Here is a 22,017-nt window from a genome sequence, read left to right on the forward strand (position 1 = left end):
CATGATAAAGCCATTTTTAAACAAAAGCAAAATGTTAGAAATAGATATTGCAATAATATATATTTTAAAATTTTATGCTTACTTCAAATAAATGTTGTAAGAAAAATTAAAAACATATACCAGTTTAATTACACATGTATAATTTTGACCATAATTAGAAGTGGTTAAAATATTGACCATTGCTGCACAAATACTGCTGATGGAATTGCAAATGCACCAAAAATATGAGTCAATATTTAGGAAAACACCATTTTAAGACTGCTTTCCACGTAGCTATTACAATTTCTTGATCAATAAACATTTTTCATACGTAAAAAAAATAAATTAAATAAAGATAAAAGATTTGTATCTATAGCCAAATCATCATTATATGATAATTCAGCTTGATTTGTCTATTTTCTTCGTTATGTTTAAAAAAATTACCCTTAAATATATCAAAGACTGTATGCAGTCAAAAAATGTATTGGATATTGTAGCAGCATGCACTTGCATACATGAACTTTTTTTTTTTTTTTTTTTAAATTTTCAAGAGTAAAAAATGATTTTCAAGCACATTACAAATTTATAGAGGTTTAACATTAACATTTTAATTTTTAGCTAAACATTTTTTTAAAAAAACTGCTTTTAGTAGTACTTCCTCATCAAATTTGGCATCTTTAGCTCCAATGGATTAAATGATAGAACATTTTGAATGTGTTCAAATCTTGCAAGTAGCAAAATATCTACTTTCTATACCTTGCAATTTACAGCTAGTATTAAGCTGCAGATTTTTTTTTAAATTTGAGAGTTATATTCATCTTATAAATATCATATAAAAAAGATATCTATCAAGAAAAACATACAAATGTGACAATCTCTGTGCGTGTTCATAGCAGGTCCAACAAAATTTCAATCAAAACCGTTTCCATTTAATTCTTCACTCAAAACAATTAATAAGTTAATTTAGATAGTAACTAATATATCAATGAATTGAAATGCAACTCTGATTCATGGTCCCATTTATATAAATTATTTAAAGTATATATACATGTTTTATAAGTATGTATAATATATATATATATATATATACCAAATGTAGAAACTAAAATGTAGCATGGCTCATGTTTACTTTACATGTTTTAATAATCAATTTTCCAGTAGAGATGAACAGAAAATTTTGATACTAAAACTATACTGATACTGATTCAGATACTAAAATGAAATTCCAGGATGTAGCCACAGAAAAATATAAAGTACAAATATCCATGCATTCATTAAATTTACCTATTCTATATTTAATAATGAATCAAAAATCAGAAGTTATATCATTAAGGAAAAAAATACGTTCTCAACACAAATGCTTGTTTGTTGAGATTGAGACACAAATGTTGAGATGTTTCAAAACATCTCAACATTTAGTTAAAAAATATATTAATATTTTGTGCAGTGATATTCTATAATTACAATAAAAATTTTCATATTTTATAGACCTCTTTTTGTTACCAAACAAGATATATCAAAAGTTAAAAGTCTATCAAGATATATTAAAAGTTACTATATTTGTCAAATGAACCAAATAATTTAGAACAGATAAAAAGAATAATCATTCTGGAAAGAAGAGATCAAATACACATGTTCTTTAAGTTTGAAAAGGATAGAAAAATTCTGTAATGTTTGGATTTTAAAAAGTTACAAATGAATGAATTTTGGCATAATATTAAAAGATTCATAATGAAAATTTCTATGAATGATTAAAATTACTGTATTTGTCTTATATCATTAAACAAATTAATGATAAAGAGCCAGCAACAGCTTATCACGCCATAAATGATTTTGGATATTTGCAATTTCGATCAAAAGACATCAGAATCTTTACAACTATTGAATCACAATTTACAAATGTTATTTTTCAGCAAAATATTTTGGGACATTGATTAATTAAAATGCAATTTCAATCTCTCAGTTTAATAGTAGATAATTATTTATTGCTAAAATTAAAAATAAAATAAAATGGGCTTTTTCAAAGTTAATCAGGCTTGCTTTAAATGTAGACTGCCAAAAATCACTGACAACACAAATAAAACCAGACATCTGCAGTCATGCATATAAAAAAGTAATATCAACAACTTTTAAATAATAAAAAAGATTCATTTATTGAACAAACATACACATACAGTTATCTTGTGAGGGACATAATAGCAGCAACACCTGAAATAAAGTTTAAAAAAAAAATCAAGCAGTGCAATATCAAATAACAATGATCAAGTAATATATTTTAAATCCTAAGAAAAAAAATTAAGAGGAATCCAAACACAGAAAAGTAAGACTGAATTTTATTGAATGATAAAAATATAAAATTCATAAAAGCAATAATAAGCTAGCCAATAATTTTTATATTAAGTTAAATATATTTTTATAGCATATTAGTATGAGAAGCACAAAACAAATAGCAACAATTAGCAATGATGTAGAAAAATTATTTTTATTGCTTAAAAAAGACTAGTTCAGAAAAATGAGCTTTCAATTTAAATTAATCATAAAAATGCAGCTAAAGTAACCATATTTAATTACTATTAGAAGATTTAAAAACGCCCTCATACTTAACAAAATTCTTTAACAATAAAATAATAGAATATTTAAATTTAGATTCAGAAAGAAGAACTCACTAAAAAATGCTTCTCAACAAAACATCATTTTACTTAACAACATTCTTCAACAATAGAATATTTATATTTGGATTTAGAAAGTAGAGCCCATAAGAAAATACTTCTCATATAAGAACAATTAGCAAATAATGACAAAGAAGCTAGACAAATAAAAATAAATATCCTTACTATCAAATTCAATCTTTTCTGTAATGTTCTTTGTTTTGATATTCTCTTCCTGATTACTGATGAATACTAAATTTTGTTCAGTCTCCTTCCAACCATATTTATTCATCCACACTTGCAACTGATAGTCTAAAAAAAAAAGAAAAAGAAAATAAAATGATTAACAAAATTCTGTTTAAAAAAATGTATTGAAAACATTTACATGTCTTAACAATTTTATTATCTAATTTTTATGAGCATGGTTTTAAAAAAAATTGAGAATTTTTTATACTAAAAATTATTAATTACAATTTTCTTACTTGATGAACAAATAATAATTAAATAACAATATTTTTGATAAAATAAACTTCCTTTACATGATATTAAATCATTTGACCAACAAATTACTTATGATTTATTAGTCTGACAGAATTACAACCCAAAATTATGAGCATTAAAAGAAAGTTATGCTTACGTTATCCCATTAAATATGTTTTTTAACTAGGCTGAAAAAAATACACAAAAAAAAATTCTGTTGTCAATATCTATGGATTTATGAATACAGGTTTATGAAGATAAATAGGTATCACTGGAAAGGATTTCACAATTAACTTTTGGAATAGCATATACAGTTTCCAATTAAAAATGTCATTTTTCTCTCCCCTTTTAATTTAAACTCAAAGAAAAATTAAAAGTCAATTAAGGAATTACAATAATGTCAATGATGCTATCAACATAGCCATATTATTCTATATGTTAGAAATGCCCACTTTTATTCTATTAACACGAAGTTTACAGCGATAAGCAAATACCATATAGGAATTTTAACATAGAAAATTCAACTTAAGTTGTTTAAAATTTAATTTAATAAAAAAATTAAACATCATAGACAGTGTGGTAAATTGTCACATGATGTTTTAATTTTTCTAATACCATATAAGAATTTTGAAATTCTAACTTAAGTTGAATATTCTAATAGAATATTCAACTTAAATTAAAGTTCTTTAAAATATAAGTTAATAGGAAAAAGACAATATCATAGACAATGTGGTAAATTGACAATTTACCAATTAACAAGCTTGGGGAATATGTGTATTTCATCTGAGCAAGCTTTCTCAAAGAGATTTAGTCACGCATTTTCAGACCAAGAGTTTTCATCTGCATGGGTTCAATGTTGTAACTTATTTTGTCTATCCATAGTTTTGAATCTGCATATTAATATTAAAATGCATTGTTTTACATGAAAAAGTTATCAGTAATAATTTTTATAAATATTATTGGCATGATACATGCATAGCTTCCTCACATCTTGTTTGTTCCTTTCCTATTTTACAAATCTAATCTATATAAATCACGTAAAATTTTCAAGAGTATCTAAATTTAATATTACTTCCATATCATTCACTAAAAATGACAAAAAAAAATTATAATTACTGCAATTTACATTAAAGAAATTACATTTCGATTCAAACATTCAAGAGTATATTATTTTTAATAAAAGTGTCTTGGAAATGAAAACTAGTTTGAGAGTATTTCAAAGTGTATGATACTATATATCTAAGGGCCCTTTGTATTTATCTCAGATTAAGGAATAATGGTTCTTAAGTTCCACACATCAGTTGATTGAATATCTTCAACAATGAGAAGTTTAATGGATATAATGACACAGTTAAATATTTTGAGGATAAATGTTTACTGGTGTAACAGGAAAGTTTGTAGGAACTGGATTAGAGTTCATTGATGTCAATTAACTACAATCAAAAATAATAAAATTTATCAAAAATTAAGTCTTTTGCAATTCAAAATGATATAAAAATCAAACTACTTCAAAAGATTAAATTCATTGGCTAACAATGATTAGAATTTGAGTTAAGCTGCTTGAAATCAAATATTTAACCTAAATGAAAAATCAACATTACATAACAAATCATAGTCATTCGTGAACCTTAAGAAGTGTAATGAATCTGTTGTTAACTTTAGCAAAAACTAATTATAGTAATATGCTTTAAAACCAATAATTTTATAAACTCTAATTTCAGATTTTATAAAATTAAAAATAATTTTTAAGAGAAATGCAATTGATAGGAGAGTTTACAATAAAAAATATATTTTGCAAGAAAATGATTAATGCAACATCAGTGTCAACAGCAACAAATAAAGTTTTTCATTGTCAAAAACAAAAATGAGCACATTTATAGTTTAAGTACAACATTTTATAACCTTAAGAATGTAATAAGTTTTATCTAATTTCAATTAGATTGGGATTGCCAACAAGCTGATGTCACACAAACATATTAATAATTCCTTTTCCTGTGCATATTTTTATCAATGTAAAAACCTACCATTTAACAAGGTGGATCACTTATTTTTTACTAGATTTTAAAACATTGCAGAGAAAAAAAATCACTAAATTTTGTTACTTTATTCTTCAATTATGACACAATATCATAAATGTTTTTAAAGAAACAAATTTTTAGAATAAAATACAGTTCCAATACAACAATTAGCATAAATTTTTCAAAACACTTCACCTGATTTAATCACACTTGTCTCTTATCTCCAGAAAAATAAGAATATTTGTCAAAGAAATAAAAGAAATGCTTAATTAGTGTTTCAGCAAAATAAGTGAAATCTTTGTATTTCATACTGGAGATTATTTCAAGTCAAAGACAACTAGAATGGGTGACAGTATTAGATTTTAAATATTTCAGAACATGATTTTAAAAAAAAATGTACAAAAAGAAGATTATTTAACACACGCACACAAATGATTGTATCACCTAATATTGCAAAAAATACTAACCAACAGATAAAAAAAATACAATATTTATATATACATATTCACTTTTATAATATTCTATTAAATTGATAAAAGACTATATCAAAAAGTAAAGTTTTTATAACAATAAGGATTTTTTTTAAGGGATACCTAGTAATGAAAAAAAAGTAGAATCTTTGCCTTCTCAAAAACAGCAGTAAACAGTGCAGACAATTATACTTTCAGTTCAATTAATAGAGCTTATAAAACAAACTTTCAATGCTTAAAATAGAATCCAATATTAATTCAACAATAAATACTTCATTCTCATATTTACTGACAGATTTTATGAAAAAAAATACTTTAAAAGATTTAAATTTGGTTTTAAAAAAGTATGTTACAAATGACAGAACATAAAAGAAATTTTTTGGAATTTTTTTCCTCAAGATAATTTTAAAAATTCTTCATAGAAATATTATTTCCATAAATAATGAAAGCACAAGACACAAAAAAATTATCATACCAGGCAGACCTCCAAGGAATGTAGAAAGTGTATCTTTCTCAATACTTTGAAATGTGATGTTCACAACATGGCAAATAACTAAAATAAAAAGCATATTAAGAATAAGCAAGTTATTTATTACTTAATCAACTTCAGCCAAACTACAGTGGTGGCCAAAATTGTGGACACTTCTGATAATTTTTAAATTTTCTAACCTTGTGTGCTTGTATAAAATGTAACGCTTTACAAAATGCAAACTCTTATATATCATTTTAAACAGAATTTAATGCTGATTTCAATACAAAAAGCAAAATTCAAATATTTACAATACAAAAAAAGTTGAGCAGCAATATTTCCTGAGATACATTAGATGTTGATGACTGCAGCGAGTTATCAGTACTTAGTGGCAAGGAGTTGAATCCTGTTGAAAAATAAATGATGTGTTATTAGGAAAGAGATCACTAACGGAAGGTGTAAGTTTTGGCTCTAGAATAGTGTCAATATATTTTCTAGCATTTAATGTCCCAGAGATAACATGAAGGACACCAATACTGTCTGCTGACATGCATGACCAAATCATAACACTAACTGAATTCTTCAAAGTTGCCTGAATGCAGTCAGGATATAGCTCTTCACCTATTCTATGCCCTACATATTTTTGCCATCACTACCGAATAACAATATCTTTGTTTCATCACTCCGTATAACTTGAGATCACTGATCATCAGTCTAATTAATGCATTCCTTTGCCCACTGTAATGATTTTATACACTGCTGTAAATTGAGATAAGGAGTTTTTCGTTGAATTCTACTTCTTAGTCCAACATCTAATAATGTTCTCCTGATTGTTCTTGAACTGACATAAATGCCAGCATCATTCAATTGACTTCTGATGGCATTCTTCTATTTTGGAAACATAGTCATTTTATTCTTCAATCATCAACAGATGCAGTGCACCTTTTTCAGAAAATTTCCTGCTTTGTTTTTAATTGAATTTATCTCCTGTTTTTGTAAACAAAACTTTCGGACTCCAGATGTAGTCACTGATCCACCCACTTGTCTTGCAATTTCAGCATAGGAAAGACCACTTTCTTGTAACATAATAATCTTAGTTCTCTTTCTAGGTGTCCAATCTATTCTTGTATTTGATGTCATTGCTTCTTAACTAAATATTAGAAATATTTACAAAAATTCAAACTATATATTAAAAATTAACAAAATTTCTAACTTGCAATTTGATTACATAAAAAACATTCTCCCTTCTATAGAAAAAAGTACAATAATGACTTGTTCCAACTTTAAACATGATGTCAGTTTCTGCTAGCAGTTATTAACATTTGATTGGTTCCTGGAACAAGATTTGTCAAGAAAGTTAGAAATTACAATCCATTTCATCACTGTGTTTGTTATTCAGATTAAAGTAAGAATAACTTTTTTTTGTATTGCAAATACTTGAATTCTGTTTTTTAAATTGAAATCAGCATTAAATTCTCTTTAAAATGATATGTAATAATTTGCATTTTGTGAAATGTAACACTTTCTATAAGCATACAAAGTTACAAAACATACTGATTTTCAAAAAAAAAAAGTGTCCACAATTTTGGCCACCACTGTACTTAACAAACAATATAACCCATAACTTCTTTTGTTGTTTTTTTTATATTTAATAAATAGTAAATTACAGAAAAAAAGAAGAAATTTTATAGTCAAACAATAATGAAGTCAAATAATAATAATACAAATAAATCATTACAAAAACAATTGTAGGAAAATAAATTTATCAATAATAATGAAACTTTAAATTTCATTTTTTGAATGTTTTTCATTTCGTTTTTGAATGTCACTAAATAGATTATAAAGATCTGCATAAGATAATACTTCAAATGAAAATATAATCAATTTGAAGATCCTTTTCAGAATTCATTATTCATAAAATTAATAAAGAATGAATTGCAATATAAAAATGTGTATTCTATTCTTATCTAAATTGTATTGAAGAAACTTTAATGGGAATTAAAACTCAGGCAAAAAAGATAAAAATTACTGATAATCCAGAAATTAGTTTAAATTCTTGTAACTCCATATAATAATCAATATCAAATACAATTACCATACAGTTCTTTTAAAATTATAAATGTAAATGTAAAATGTACATCTATGAGATAAAAATACAAAATGAGTTGGTGAAAAGGAAGTAGAAGCTTCAGTAGAGTTGAACCATTGTCTTCCTACCACACATTCTCTCTTCATCATAAAATAATTCATTATGTATTTAGAAAAATTGACAGATGAAGAAGAGAAAAGGAGAGGAAGAAAATAGAACAAAAATACAACAAAGGGAAAAGAAGAAATATTACAGATTTCCACAGCATTTGCTTAAGAATATTCACCTGTTTTGGTACAAAATATTATAAAGTTTCACATTATACACAAAGTGAATTTTTAATACATCAGTGGCAGCCTTTTAAATTAATCGATATTCAAAATGTGGATCTTTTGTTTATGATAGTATGCAATAGTTCCACTATACATGGAAGAGTACCTAGGAAATCTTGGCACTGTGAGATACTATCCTTTTCATAATTGTAATGACACTTTAATTTCATTAGTTGCACTTATCAGCTGGATTGAGAATTATTTAACTTTTAAAATCATAATAAAGAACAATTTGCATGGACTTTCCATTTAATACCACAGCTCTATCTACATTTACTGTAGCAAAAGTAGATTATCTGATTGAATTGTATTGCAACAATTCTTTAAAATAAAATTTAGAAATGCAGAACTGACTGAGTTTGATTGTCAGTAAAAGAAGAATAGCCTCTTTTAAGTGCTAAAGTTCAGATAATTTAAATTCCATTTATTTCTTCTTAAGGTTTTTTGGCAATTGTTATAACAACACAATTTTGGCAATGTCGTAAACAAAGTATCTGTAATATAGGATATCCACAGATGTCTTTTCATTGAACTTATAAGTAGTAGATTAAAATCTTAAGTATTCATATAAAATGGTAATTTGGTAAAGACAATGGTTTTTCATTCAATCTTTCCATTTGAATCTGATGTATCCCCATTAACAGGCATCAGAAAGGAAGTAAAAGCAGAAAGAGAAAGGGAAGTAAATTTTGGTAAAATTACTTTATATTAAACAAATTTTTCATAGCATCTTAATGGAATTTATAGGATTTTCAGACCTAAACTTCGCATCCACCTTTGTTTAAGGAAATAATGTTTTACAATCTCATCATACGGATTATCAATTAACAAAACTGTTCATTATATATATCACTTAAATAATTAAATGGAGTTTCAAAAGCAGGTCTGATAAAGAAAGTTAAACAGGTTTTATTACAGTTATCAAGACTAAGTATTTCAAATTCCCATCTTTCTTTAGTCTGAATACTTCAACCCAAAACAATATCTTCAACTTCTTTACAAGATAACTGAAAAACTATTTGATAGTTTTTGATTTCTCGGTCTAAAGATCTTTTAATTCAACTGAAATTACATTTTCAAATTCTCTATTGATTTCATATAAACAATGAAAATGGTTATTTTACTATGTAGAGCAGAATTCAAACCATTCATTTTAAGTAGACACTTCTTTAGAGGTAGGGTTTTCTGTACGTAATCAGTCCATACATTGTATGTGTATTTCCTTTTTTTAAAGGATAGACCTTGCCGAAATTCCTAATAAACTTCAATGGCATTCAAATGATAATAATTAAATTAACAGGAAGATGATTTTCATTATTTTAAACACCACGTTCAGTTAAGCTTGTGAACTTAGCAGAAGATATTCTGAATGACAAAAAATAAAATTTTCACTAAAGGAATATTCAATGTTCACTTTTGAGAATGCAACTGAAAATGAATTATCACAATTGCTGAGTTATCACTTGAAAAAATTCCAATTTAGAGATCAAAACAAAATCTTAAATCTAATCAAAATTTGTGAAAATTAGTGATTCTCCATAAAATTCTGGATTAATTCCAAACAGAATCACTTCTGACTTCTTGGTGAAATAGAAACTTTTCATCATTGAAATTTACATATTGCAAATTACCAGCTAATTTCACCAAAACAAAGAAAGTGGTTATTTCACTAGCTAGACAAAAATTCAAATCATTAAATTTTATGAAGGCATTTTTTAAACAATTCTTATATGTAAGAAACACATTTTTAAATGCTTCTTTAAGAATGTATTAAAATTTTTTTTAATGGAATGACTCTTCAAAGAGTCATAACTTTAAATGACTCAGCATTAATGAAAACTATTTATCAAGAGGACACTCAAAATCTTGCATGATCTCATATTGCTCTTAAGCTTGCAAAATGTTTAACTATTAAAATGTCAAAAAAAAATCGACACATTTATTGAATTTTCACTTAAACTAATAGCTAAACTGTAATTTGCATTAAACCAATGTTTGAATGACAGAAAGAATACAGAAATTTTAGGTTTGGAGAAATAAAATATAGAACTCGTTAACCCTTATACAAGAAAAAAAATGTTTCAAGTAGCAATCACTCCCCACTGTTGCTAGTTAAAACAGATATAAACAGATGTTATCAGGTATATATAAATAAAAACCACAATTTTTTACAAAATTTTTACATACACATGGAAAAAAATTACTTTGTCAGCAATTCTAAAGAATAAATAATTTTTAATTTCAAAATGAAGATTTTCATGTGGCAAGAAATAATTAGGTAATCATGCAATAAAGAAGAAAAAAATAAAAATATTCATAGGTAGTTCCAAACATAATTATAAAATAATTGAAAATCTGATATTTAATTCAAAAGTAAAAAGCACAAGAGTAAAAATCCATACCAACACATTTTACTTGAGATTTAGCTCAATGAAACAATCATTATTACTTTTTAAAAAATAGTAAAACTGAGTCTAAAGGCATTAATAGTTCAACTAGACAACCAGTTGTTTTTAAATGCTTACTAACATTTTTGGCTGATAGTAATTTTTATATATAGATAGTAAATGTAGGCATTAAATGTCATAAGGCTTAACTATTTTAAGCATAAGTGTTTTTCCTCTTTGTGCATTACGTTATACAAAGAAGAAAAAAAAAACTTTTGTCAGTGGGGATTAATACTGCTTACAATTATACATGACGATGAATGTTTCTAATATGTTTAATTAAAGAGAATATTAATAAAATAGCTGAAAAAACATTGCATTAATGTTTAATAGCAAATAAAAATATTGAAATATAATTCTAAATATCATGATCTGTCAACGCTAACAAGTTACAACAAGGACTCTTTTTTCTTTTTCTTTTTTTTTTTTTTACAGTAAAAAAAAACTGTCAAAATTTAAATATGAATCTTTATCATCAAGTTTCATAACTGATAAGTTCTAACAAAAGCAATTAAAACAATTATTAGATTTAACTAAAAATATTCAGTAGATAGATTTTCCCTCAAAAGTTTGATTAAAATTAAATAATCCTTCTCCTTCCTCAATAAAAACAAAGTACTAAAACAGAAAGCCTTCAACCCTAGGAAGTTCACACTTACATTTTCGAATAGAATCTTCAAATCCTGCAATTCCATTGATCAGTGGTGTAACTTTTTTAATTCCATCCTAATAAAAAGCAGAAGACAGTTAATAGTAAATAATATGCAATTGAACATGCTTATAAACAAGTACAAGATGTTTTCAATCTCTTTATAATAAATCCAAAACAAATGAAGTGTGGAAAACATTAAAGTGTATGGTGAAAAAAGTTGCATATAATAAAAAAAATATATAAAGTATATGTTCAAATATGTATGAGCATTCAAATATAAAGACATACCATAACTTTTGTTAATTAAATGCTTAAAATATAAATTATCAAAAGGATTGAAACAGAAACGACACAAATTATCTAGATTTTACACTGCATGTGTGATTTCAATTAACTAATTATGTCTTTTAAATTGTTGATTCTTATTATTTAATATTTATTAAAAATAACACTTCTTCTCAACTGATTAATATGAAATTTTTAAGAATAACCTTCGCAAATCAAAATCAGTAGTTGACATAATAATGATAACACAATAAAAACACTTCTCCTCAATTGATCCATATGAAATTCTTAAAAAGCTTTCACAAATCAAAATCAATAGTTGCAAAACTTCCAAAATATTAAAAGATACACAAATGTTTTTATAAATTTTTATATATATCTTTAAAAAATTTCTGCTCCTCTGCTACACATCAAAAGCACATAAGATATAAAAATTATTTTTAAAAAATTATAGATTCCTTGTTTTCAATCACTCTTTCAAATATTGAGATCCTCTTTCCTAGATTACTAACAACTGAGCAGTTTTTGGAATTAGCTGATGGATTCTTCAGTGTATTTTTGTACTTCAAGTTTTGACAGACATGTAACAAGTACTGCTCTAAGCCCTGCACAGATCCATGTGCATTCCTTATTTTCTTTCACCTCATCTAAAATTTGAACTTTGAATTGAAACGGGAAGTGATTACACTATAAGTAATTAATAACTTTAGTATTTATTTATTGTATATGTTTCATAATTACATAATATCTCAGATGATTACTGAATAAAAATTTTCCTGATTCAAGAAAAAATATTCAGTGTACTATAATCAGAGAGCAATTTTCAGGCAAAAGAGCAATACTATATTTTTATAACCACACATACACATATATAAAAGAAAAGAGCAGCATTGTTTAAAAAGGTACACATTTTAAAACATATTCATCAATGCTTGTTTCTGAAGTTAAATATTAATTGTAAGTAAAAAAATTCAGAAATCATATTAAAAATGCATATTTAAAAATAATATCCTCATATCTGTAATAAAAAAATGGGGGAAAAAAGTATCTAAGATGAAATATTTGTAGCAACAATGAAAATGATTTGAATTTTAAAATAATGAAATGTATTATAGTAAAATATACTGAGAGTAATTTTGAAAATTAAAATCTGATGGAAGCTAAACAAATAACTGAATTATAATTTTACAAATTTGGTAATTCTATGTCTAACAATCTGTCCTACAGAATGTACAAATTCACAGATTCCTTAATTATTAATATGGAGGATAAAGCTTGTAGCTTTGCAGAATTCATTCAAACTATATCTGTATCTTCCTTAAAATAAAATGCTTCTAAAGAAACTTAATGTGATTGTGCTTATTTTAGCATGGAAGCTTTTATGGATTAGCTTTTTCAATCTGACTGACAGGAAGGGGAGCAGCATCCCCCTCCCTGTTTTCTTGAATATATTTCATCCTTTCATGAATACTTCCTGGACTGTTTCAAACAATTTATTTAAACAGTAATTTATCCTATGTCTCTGTCTCCCACAAAAACCTGCAAACACATATACATGCATAGACACGGGATGTATATTCAAATTGTTGCCTAACAGCAGATTTTTAATCCATTAGAAGCATATATTTCCCATTAGAAAAAAAATAGCTAAATGATATTTAGGTTATCAGGAATTATGTCTAGGTTTGTTATTAGTATACTAATCAATACTATATACTAATGTACATTCTGCATATGTATGTGTATGTATACAGATATACACTGAGAGATTATATCATTTATAAATGCATATCACATAATAATTGCTACATCTTATTACACAACACCATTCTAAAAACTACTTTAATAATTTTTCTTCTTATACAAAACATTTTTTTTTAAAATAAGAAGATAATTAAGAATTATGATATCATAGAAGAGTGATTATATCAACGAAAGTTATTTTAGAAATAGTACAACTCTGAACAGACTTACCCAAAATGCTTCAAAATGACATGTTTCAAGCAAATCATGCAGATATACAATACTTTTTATATCATCATGTTCTAGCTATTTATAAATTAAAGAAAATATATATATTTCTCAAACAATCATTAAATAATTTATGCATTGTAAAATTTTATGTGAAAAAAACAATATTCATTTAAAAAAAATTATTTCTAAATCTTTTTCACTCTTGGACCTTTTGAAATCAATGAAAAAATAAGGAAAGAAATCAGCTTTAAATTTTTGAAAATTAGATGTTCATCCTTAGTAAAATTCATATGATCTTAAGTACACTTAAAAAAACAAAAACACAGATAAAAGTATAAATACTAAGCGCTTTAATTTAAAATTATAGATATGATAAATTTTACATAACTATTAATAATGTGTTTACTACACTTAATAAAATAAATAACTGGCCATATTGCCATGGCTTTTAATACTCTTACTATATAAATCATGAATTTTTCCATTTAATGGAACGAAAATATGCTTTCAGTACAACAGGCCGACAGGAATAAAATGTACATTAATCCAACTTGCCAAAACAACAATCTTAATTATCATTGGACGCACATAATGGTATTTCATCATTACTAAAATAATAATTGTGTTTTTTTTTCATATCAAATAAAAATATAAAGTGTTATATATATATGAAGAGATTTCATTAAGAGAAAGTTGGGAAGTAAATTCATAAATTAATTTCTACATGTTATAGTCATTATTATCACAGTTTTAAAGTATGCAAATCTCAAACATTAATTATCTAAGATATCAACATTGCACAATCAATAAGAAACCATCACCTTCTCAAATTATGATTAATGCAGCATATGCTCAATAGAGAAAAAAATTTCCTGCTAATTGCAAACTTCCATCATTGAGCATGCTCAAAATAGGGAAGTAAATCGTTGACTGAAGGAAAGTCCATTTTAAGAAGGTAAATAGTTCTCACAGAAATTTACAATCTTATCCACAACTTGTAGAATTTTTCGATAATATCTGAAATAATTATGCTGCATAAAAATATGTAGTACCAGTTGGCATATATGAATATGGTTTTAAATAAGGCAAGCATTTGTAGTTTTAGAAAACATGGTCAAAACAACAGAAGCAAAGAAATGAAATTAATTTTAAAAAAACCTTGAAGGTTTTAAAAAATTACACCAGTACAGATTAAACAGAGAAAGGATACATTCTGTTGATCGATGAGACATTTGCAGAGCACAAAATCTGTATGTGGCAAGTTAGTGAGAGCTTTCAAAAGAATCATCTGCACGACAGGCAGACGGTACTGAGTTGGATTAAACTGGTACCTGAAAAAATTAAAAGTCTATCAAAGATTTAAATACTCAGACATGAATTTATTAAAAAGTTATTATCAAATTCTTCAGAACCAATGTACATAAGATATAGAAACTGTAAATCAAAAACATTCTTTATGAAAATAAATTTGAAGTAAATATTTCCCGAGTCAAAACTATTAAAAGATACATCATATTTAGAGTGTGCTAATACTGCTACATCTAAAACACAAATGAACTTAAACAAATTAGAAATAAATATTAAGCTTAAAATCAATAAAGATTTAGATCAAATAAAATGAGGGAAAAAATGAAAATGATGAGTCCGGGCTGGAGAATTTATCAAGGGACACCCTCAAGTAGGGATTCAAACCAGGGATTTTTTTCTGTGAGGGATCTGACTTTTTTCCAAGTATTGACCCCTCATGACCCAAAAATCCCAAGAAATTGATATTTTGAATTGATAACAAATAAATCAAAGATAAAAATTACACAATAATAATAATAAGCAAAATTATTAGTTCAAAATTCAAATCTAAGCAAGACTACAGCAAAATTGAGTTAAGCCAAACTACCATTACAATAAGGCCATTATGAGCCAATAAGGCCAAATGAGAAAATTCAAACCCATCAGTGAAGACCATAAACTAAATTCAATTTCTCTTCATTTAGAGCTGAATACACCTACAATGCTTGGTCAAAGTTGACCAAGTGTTGGCAATAATTTACACTTTTTCACATACATTTATTAATTCATTTAAAGTAAATGTGCATTATAATAAAAAATTCTAACTATAAAGTGTCAAATAAAAACAAAACAAATAAGGAATAAAAGTAATCTCTTATTCAGGAAACCTATCAAAAAGTTTATAAAATATAAATGATGAGAAATTAATGACATAATCAAATTTGACAAATGCATACTGAAATAAAATGTTTTGAAATTCAAGCTGATACAAGTAAATGAATGCAGCTTAATAAATCAATACAATCAATCATATTATTGATAACTTTATAAAAAAATAGAACTTAGAATATGTCGAAAATATAATATAAAACTTTTATAAACATTGCTATAAAATAATTCTATCAAGGATTCAGTAATATTATGAAAATAATAGGGAGACCATATTTCATACTACACTTCAATTTATCAAAAATATTATCCCAGCTTTCACAATCAAAGCTGCTAAAAAATTAATTTTCTAAATTTGTTTTGAAAAATATACACAGAAATAGAAATTAAAATTATAAGCCTTTACATAGCAAGGCTAGAAAGGTGAACAGAAACTTGCATTACAAATATATTAATCAGATCATGTAAGAAAATATTTTGAATGAAGAAACAAACAGAAAAGCTTTTCTTCATAAATGTTTATTAATATAAAAAATAAAACATATGCTAGTTTAACTCACAATTTTAAAACTGCTAAGTTTGCTTCTAAATCATAAGCATTTTCTCTCGCTTGAATATCGATATATTTTTCCAATGTTGTAAGGTTCTCTGGATTATATCTAAAATAAATAATTTCCAAAAATGTCAGATATATACACAAGAAAGCAAAATCAAACCATACAGTATTTAGATCAAGAAACAACAAACACTTAAAAATGTTTTATAACCTATCTATGCCTTTCAACATTGAGGCGACTGTTGCTTTCATTGCTTCGGCCATATTTTATTTTATTCCGTAAATAATTAAATAACTTGCATAAAATTTTAAAGAAAATGTGCCCGTTTGTGATCGGTTTCCAATACACGACAAAAAATAAATGAGTTGAGCTGTATTATTCTGCAAACTTTTCTAGCATTAAACATTCTTACAAATATTTCAGAAAGATACTAACACTTTCAGAAAAATTATTATAATCTCTATCATTACATTTATTCTAGATATAAAAATGATTAATAAAGGATAACTATATTTTATGTTTAGAATATATCGCACTAGTGCTTAGTGAAAGCGTGCTTGAAAATGGAAAAAGATCCAAAGGTTTAAGAAAGTTATAGACCAAGCACTCTTCTCAGATGGCTTTAAAAAAATTTCTGCAAAAAAGATGAAAAGGTCATTACAATTACTAAATTTTATACCTCCAAAATAATTTGAATTCCGAAAAAAGCAATCAACTGTTCATCATCTTTATAAGAAACACCAACGCCATAACCGAAAACTTCCTTCCTTCAACCATAAATATTATATAGATATTATTTTTCCTGTTGTCCTGCGAGCTTTTGTCAGAGTTTGACATGATAAGTTTTGCATGATATGATATATTACAATATAGTTTTTCCGATATTTTTCAAATTGGTTCCCAATACTAAAATACTCCTTAAAGTATTTCCGTTTGCTTGTTAAGAAATGAAATATTGAATTTGCAAACACATTGCTTGATTATTTGCACCCTAACTCTATTATATTTCTGTTTTTTTTTTCTTTTATTTACTTTGTGATTCGAGCTCAGAGTCTCTGAGTTTACTAACTACATCGGTCCACTTGACTAACATGACTTTCAAATGTACTACAGATTACAGTAATTTGTCTCGATAGGACATTTACTGTAATCTCACATTTCCAAATATAATTTTGGATTTCCATAAAATTGACAACATGATTTTATTTACAATATTGTTAAGAATGTGATTTAAAGTCGAAGAGAACGAAATTTTGCATTTAAATAAGATTTTCTAATAAAATGATTTAGAAAAGTCAGGTTCAAAAACAATAAAGAGTATGTGAAGTATTATATTAATAATTATTTTCCCAAAACCATTTATCCTTTTTTTTTTAGTTAAATTTATGAAAATTAAATTATTAATATTTAAAAATGAGTAAAGTTCTCTGTAAAATGAAGGTTACTCTTCGATGCTTTTGATAGCTTGCTTAAAGAAATAATAATGGAATATTTTCTGTTTATAGTAAAAGTTGGATGACAAATTTTTCAAAAGAAAAAAAAATTATATCTATACACGGTTCATTACACTAATTTCGCTTCTTTTAATTTTTTTATTTATTTTTCTTTTATATTTTAACATTAACTTATTTTACCTTACGTAAATAATTAAGACGCTAGGGCATTTTTTTAGAAATTCGTATTCTTTTAAAATTAATATAAAGAATCAAAATTTCAAAATTTTTATCTGAGTTGTCTGATCGCTTCAAGTAAAGCCAATAAAAATGAATAGTAAGCTATTATATCGTTTCATAATTTACAGCATGTCATCACAATTTAGAATTTATAGTGTAGTTTTTACGATGTTGTTTAACGATGTTCCATGAAGAATTTTTAATACTGTTTTCACAAAATTGTACATTATTATATAATATCAGGCTTGAAAGTTTGAAACAAAAATAAGGTAAACATTTAAAATTAGCGTTTTCTCTCATGAAATGAATAAGTGATAGCAGCATAAATCGACTAGAACATAGAAGATAGGAAAATGAACGGAACCACAGATATTATTTGCTCATTATTCAGAATAAACAGTGTTAGTGTTCTGCTTGTTATTTTTGCAATGAATGGCTAAGTCTTTCAATAAATTATTTCTATATCATTTAATTCAATAAAAGTAATAAAATCGATGCTATATCATATAATCTATGTTAGTAATAAAATCGATGCTATATCATATAATCTATGTTAGTAATAAAGATGAATGAATATGTGTTGGAGCTCTAAAGACTAGAGCGTTTGTCTTACAGCTACCGAATTTGAAAATGTATAAATGTATTAAAATTTTAATTAAAAATTAAGCTGCATTTTGGTGCTTTCCTCCTATAATTTATGAAAATAATATTGCAAAAAAAGTAAATTTTATACCATTTCAAAATTTAAAAAATTATCTTTTACATGATACCAATTTAATAATTGTGCAAACTTTTGCTGAATTTTGGCAATTTTTTAAAAAACACTTTTTTACTTTACTTCCGTTAATAATATGTAAAAGAAAAGAACATATGTAATTTTTCAAAAACACTGCCATAGTCATTTGTCAAAATGTATCTTTGGATAAAAAAGGGGGGGGGGAGGATATGGGAAAGGAAAGAATAAAGCAGCACCGAACGAATTAAAAAGCGACGTTAATTAATTATGCAAAAACAATAATTCCATTGAAAATACTAATTAAAATTTTAATATAAGAAATAAAATTATATAACTACGAAAATTTGGAGAAAATAATTCAAAATAATATCTTAAAAAAATTAGAAGTTTTTAATAATTGATCGGCTAGCGTAACATTTACTAAACAATAGTTTCATTAACGTTATCGGCAGACATCCTGACATGCGCAGAACGGTTGAAAATTGAACAGAAACGGTTTGTTTGGTACCTGACGCGTGACCGTGAATTGACCTCATTGCCTTAAAATTTAAACCTTTTTCATTATTTCATCAAATAATTAATCATGTGATTTTCTTTCATTGTTGAAAGCTAAAGAAGAAAAATTCCGTTTAATATCTGTGTAGTTTACAAGAGAAATAAAGAATTGAAGTTATAATATTAGAAAATTTAGAAGATAGGTGAACCGGATATTTACGTTCATGTCAACAAAAAGTAACTTAACTAAGAATGTTAAAATCACATAGCTTTAATGTCAGACAATTTGATGGAATCATGAATATAAAGTTGTAAAAAAACGATTTATCCAAAATCAAATATAATCAATATTTATCTGCTGGTCTCTTGGGGCGACTAGATTTAGATAAATTATAAATTTATCTAAATCTAGATAAATTTATCTAGATAGAATAAGTTTATCTAGATAGAAAATCTAGATAGAATAAAAGATATTTACGTGTTTATCGGAGCTATGGCGTCACAGGACTGGTTTGAATTATAAGGGCTCATGTACTCAATGAATAGATCATATATAACACAATTAAAATAAAAAGATTTAATGCCTGGTAATGTGAGGATCTCATAGAAATGAAAATATATTTAAACGATTTAACTAAAATTAAGTAAAATCAATGTCATCGGCTAACCAGCTAGACTCCTAAGGCGGCTATTTTATATGTCAATATATTTGTGATTATTTTATTTGATATCATCTGCATAATCTCCGTAATACTATAATATAACTAGCTGACATGGCAAACGTTGTTTCTGCCATATAAATTATTTCAAGTGATTATTTTGGGTGTTAATTAAAAAATAACGAATGTATTGTAAGTATGTGGGGATGGAATCTATGACAGAAAGCGGGATGAAACGCTGTAGATGATGATCGCCAATAAAAGCAACAATAAAAAAAAACACCAACCATTCATTTTCTCAATACAATGTATTTCATTAACGTAATGAACATGTACACTGTTTGATCTCTTAAAAGTTAAATGTAAAGTGAAAAAAGTAATATATATTTTATCCTAAAGTATAAAAATGAAATTAAGAAAATCAATATTCATTTCGAAAAGCAATTGAGTGTACGATATTTTTTGTCAGTCCGTCTTTAGCCAACACAAATAGGATCGATGGTTTGCCCACGCGAGAACATGCCACGGATAATTACATGCATGCATGTAATTATCCGGGTGAAAAACATGGTGTGCCCAAATCTAAGTAACAAACATACATCGCTTGGCCTTGCGAGTTATTGATTGCCATTGCGAATGCCAATCTAATAGGAAATTGAACGCGTTTGAATTCAATTGGAACGTCCGTGAGAATCACTGGAATTCGTGGCAGCAAGACATTTTCGACTCCGAATTTGTCATTCAAAATAGTGGCTTCGATAACGTTTTTCATCAATTTTTTAATGACCAATCGCGTGACATTGAACAGCCGTAGTGGGTTCAAATTTCGAAGTAAAATAACCGGAGATCCAGCTTTCAGTCGTAGAAGGTGTGGTGACATGCCTGGAAAATCCAGTGAGTTCAAAAACTCTGCTGGATAATTTACAGCTCCGTTAGCATCGCAAACTGTATCGATCTATTTGTATGATACCAAGTCGACGATAACGACTGCTGCATCTTGAAGATTAAATCAGCGACGTCCACATTTTTTGCTGCCAAAATGTCTCTTTCTGCCAGCCATGCATGATTTATGTATTGTGTGCGTACATCTGGAAATATGCGGTCATTGAGAGCATTTTGCGAATCAACGACAGTATAGAAATTTGGAGGCAATTTTATGCATCCAGTATTTTTATAGACAGCAACTTTTCCTTCGCCGATATCTAACAATTGGTCCGAGAATGTTTCAGCAGATGGATCTTGTAGCATTTGGACGCGCATGCTTATTTTTAGCTGGACTTTTTCAACATTACGCCATATTGGCGATGATTTTAAGCAAGAGTTGATCTCATCAGCGTGCGTTGAACGTGGATAGGGACACCCTAATTACCTAGCGTTATGAAATATACTTTACGACCTATTCTCATACCTACCAAATAAACATAAAAAATTTCATAAAAATTGGTCGCGCCGTTTCGGAGGAGTACAAACACAAACACCGTGACATGGGATTTTATATCAGATCTACTAATATCGTTATCCTAGTTTTTTAATACAAAGGTATTAGAATCAATTATCAATGGGAATTTTATACGACTAATAATTGAACCCTTCCCCCCTGAGAACATCTGGACAAGAATAAGAAGAACATAGAATGGAAGTTCTCGCTTACCTGGTGGGTAACAGTCATGGATGTTACTGACTGGTTAAGGATTCTTCCGCCAATAACGGTATATGATAACACATATAATAACAGTAAAGAGTCATGAGGAATTTCTTTATTAGGTTGCTTGTCATGAAAGCTGTTTTGCAATGAACATATATTCCGTTTTATTAACGGCATTTGTCTGCTCATGCAGATTAATGGACAACTTCATGGCAAGCTGGTTGATTACTATCT

The 22,017-nt window shown here is 26.6% G+C and overlaps 1 protein-coding gene across 1 annotated transcript; it reads right to left on the reverse strand.

Moving 5' to 3' along the window:
* Positions 1-2,106: 2,106 nt before the first annotated feature.
* LOC129972855 (eukaryotic translation initiation factor 3 subunit K-like) lies at positions 2,107-16,944 on the reverse strand. Its single transcript, XM_056087152.1, has 8 exons — positions 16,786-16,944; positions 16,579-16,677; positions 15,054-15,174; positions 13,844-13,918; positions 11,592-11,658; positions 6,071-6,148; positions 2,814-2,939; positions 2,107-2,187 (listed from the first exon to the last, which is right to left on the reverse strand). The coding sequence occupies exons 1-8, from the start codon at positions 16,836-16,838 to the stop codon at positions 2,156-2,158; spliced, it is 651 nt and encodes a 216-aa protein (XP_055943127.1). The 5' UTR covers positions 16,839-16,944; the 3' UTR covers positions 2,107-2,155.
* Positions 16,945-22,017: the final 5,073 nt, after the last annotated feature.

The sequence above is a fragment of the Argiope bruennichi genome, chromosome 6 (assembly GCF_947563725.1).
Source record: "Argiope bruennichi chromosome 6, qqArgBrue1.1, whole genome shotgun sequence".
Classification (NCBI taxonomy): domain Eukaryota; kingdom Metazoa; phylum Arthropoda; class Arachnida; order Araneae; family Araneidae; genus Argiope; species Argiope bruennichi.

Coding starts and splice junctions, on each gene's coding strand:
- LOC129972855 (XM_056087152.1), bottom strand. CDS start 16,838: ATGGCCGAAGCAATGAAAGCAACAGTCGCCTCAATGTTGAAAGGCATA. Junction 6,149..11,591: donor TGAAGATTCTATTCGAAAAT/GTAAGTGTGAAC, acceptor TTTTTATTTTAG/TTATTTGCCATGTTGTGAAC. Junction 2,940..6,070: donor ATTCCTTGGAGGTCTGCCTG/GTATGATAATTT, acceptor TTTTTTTTTTAG/ACTATCAGTTGCAAGTGTGG.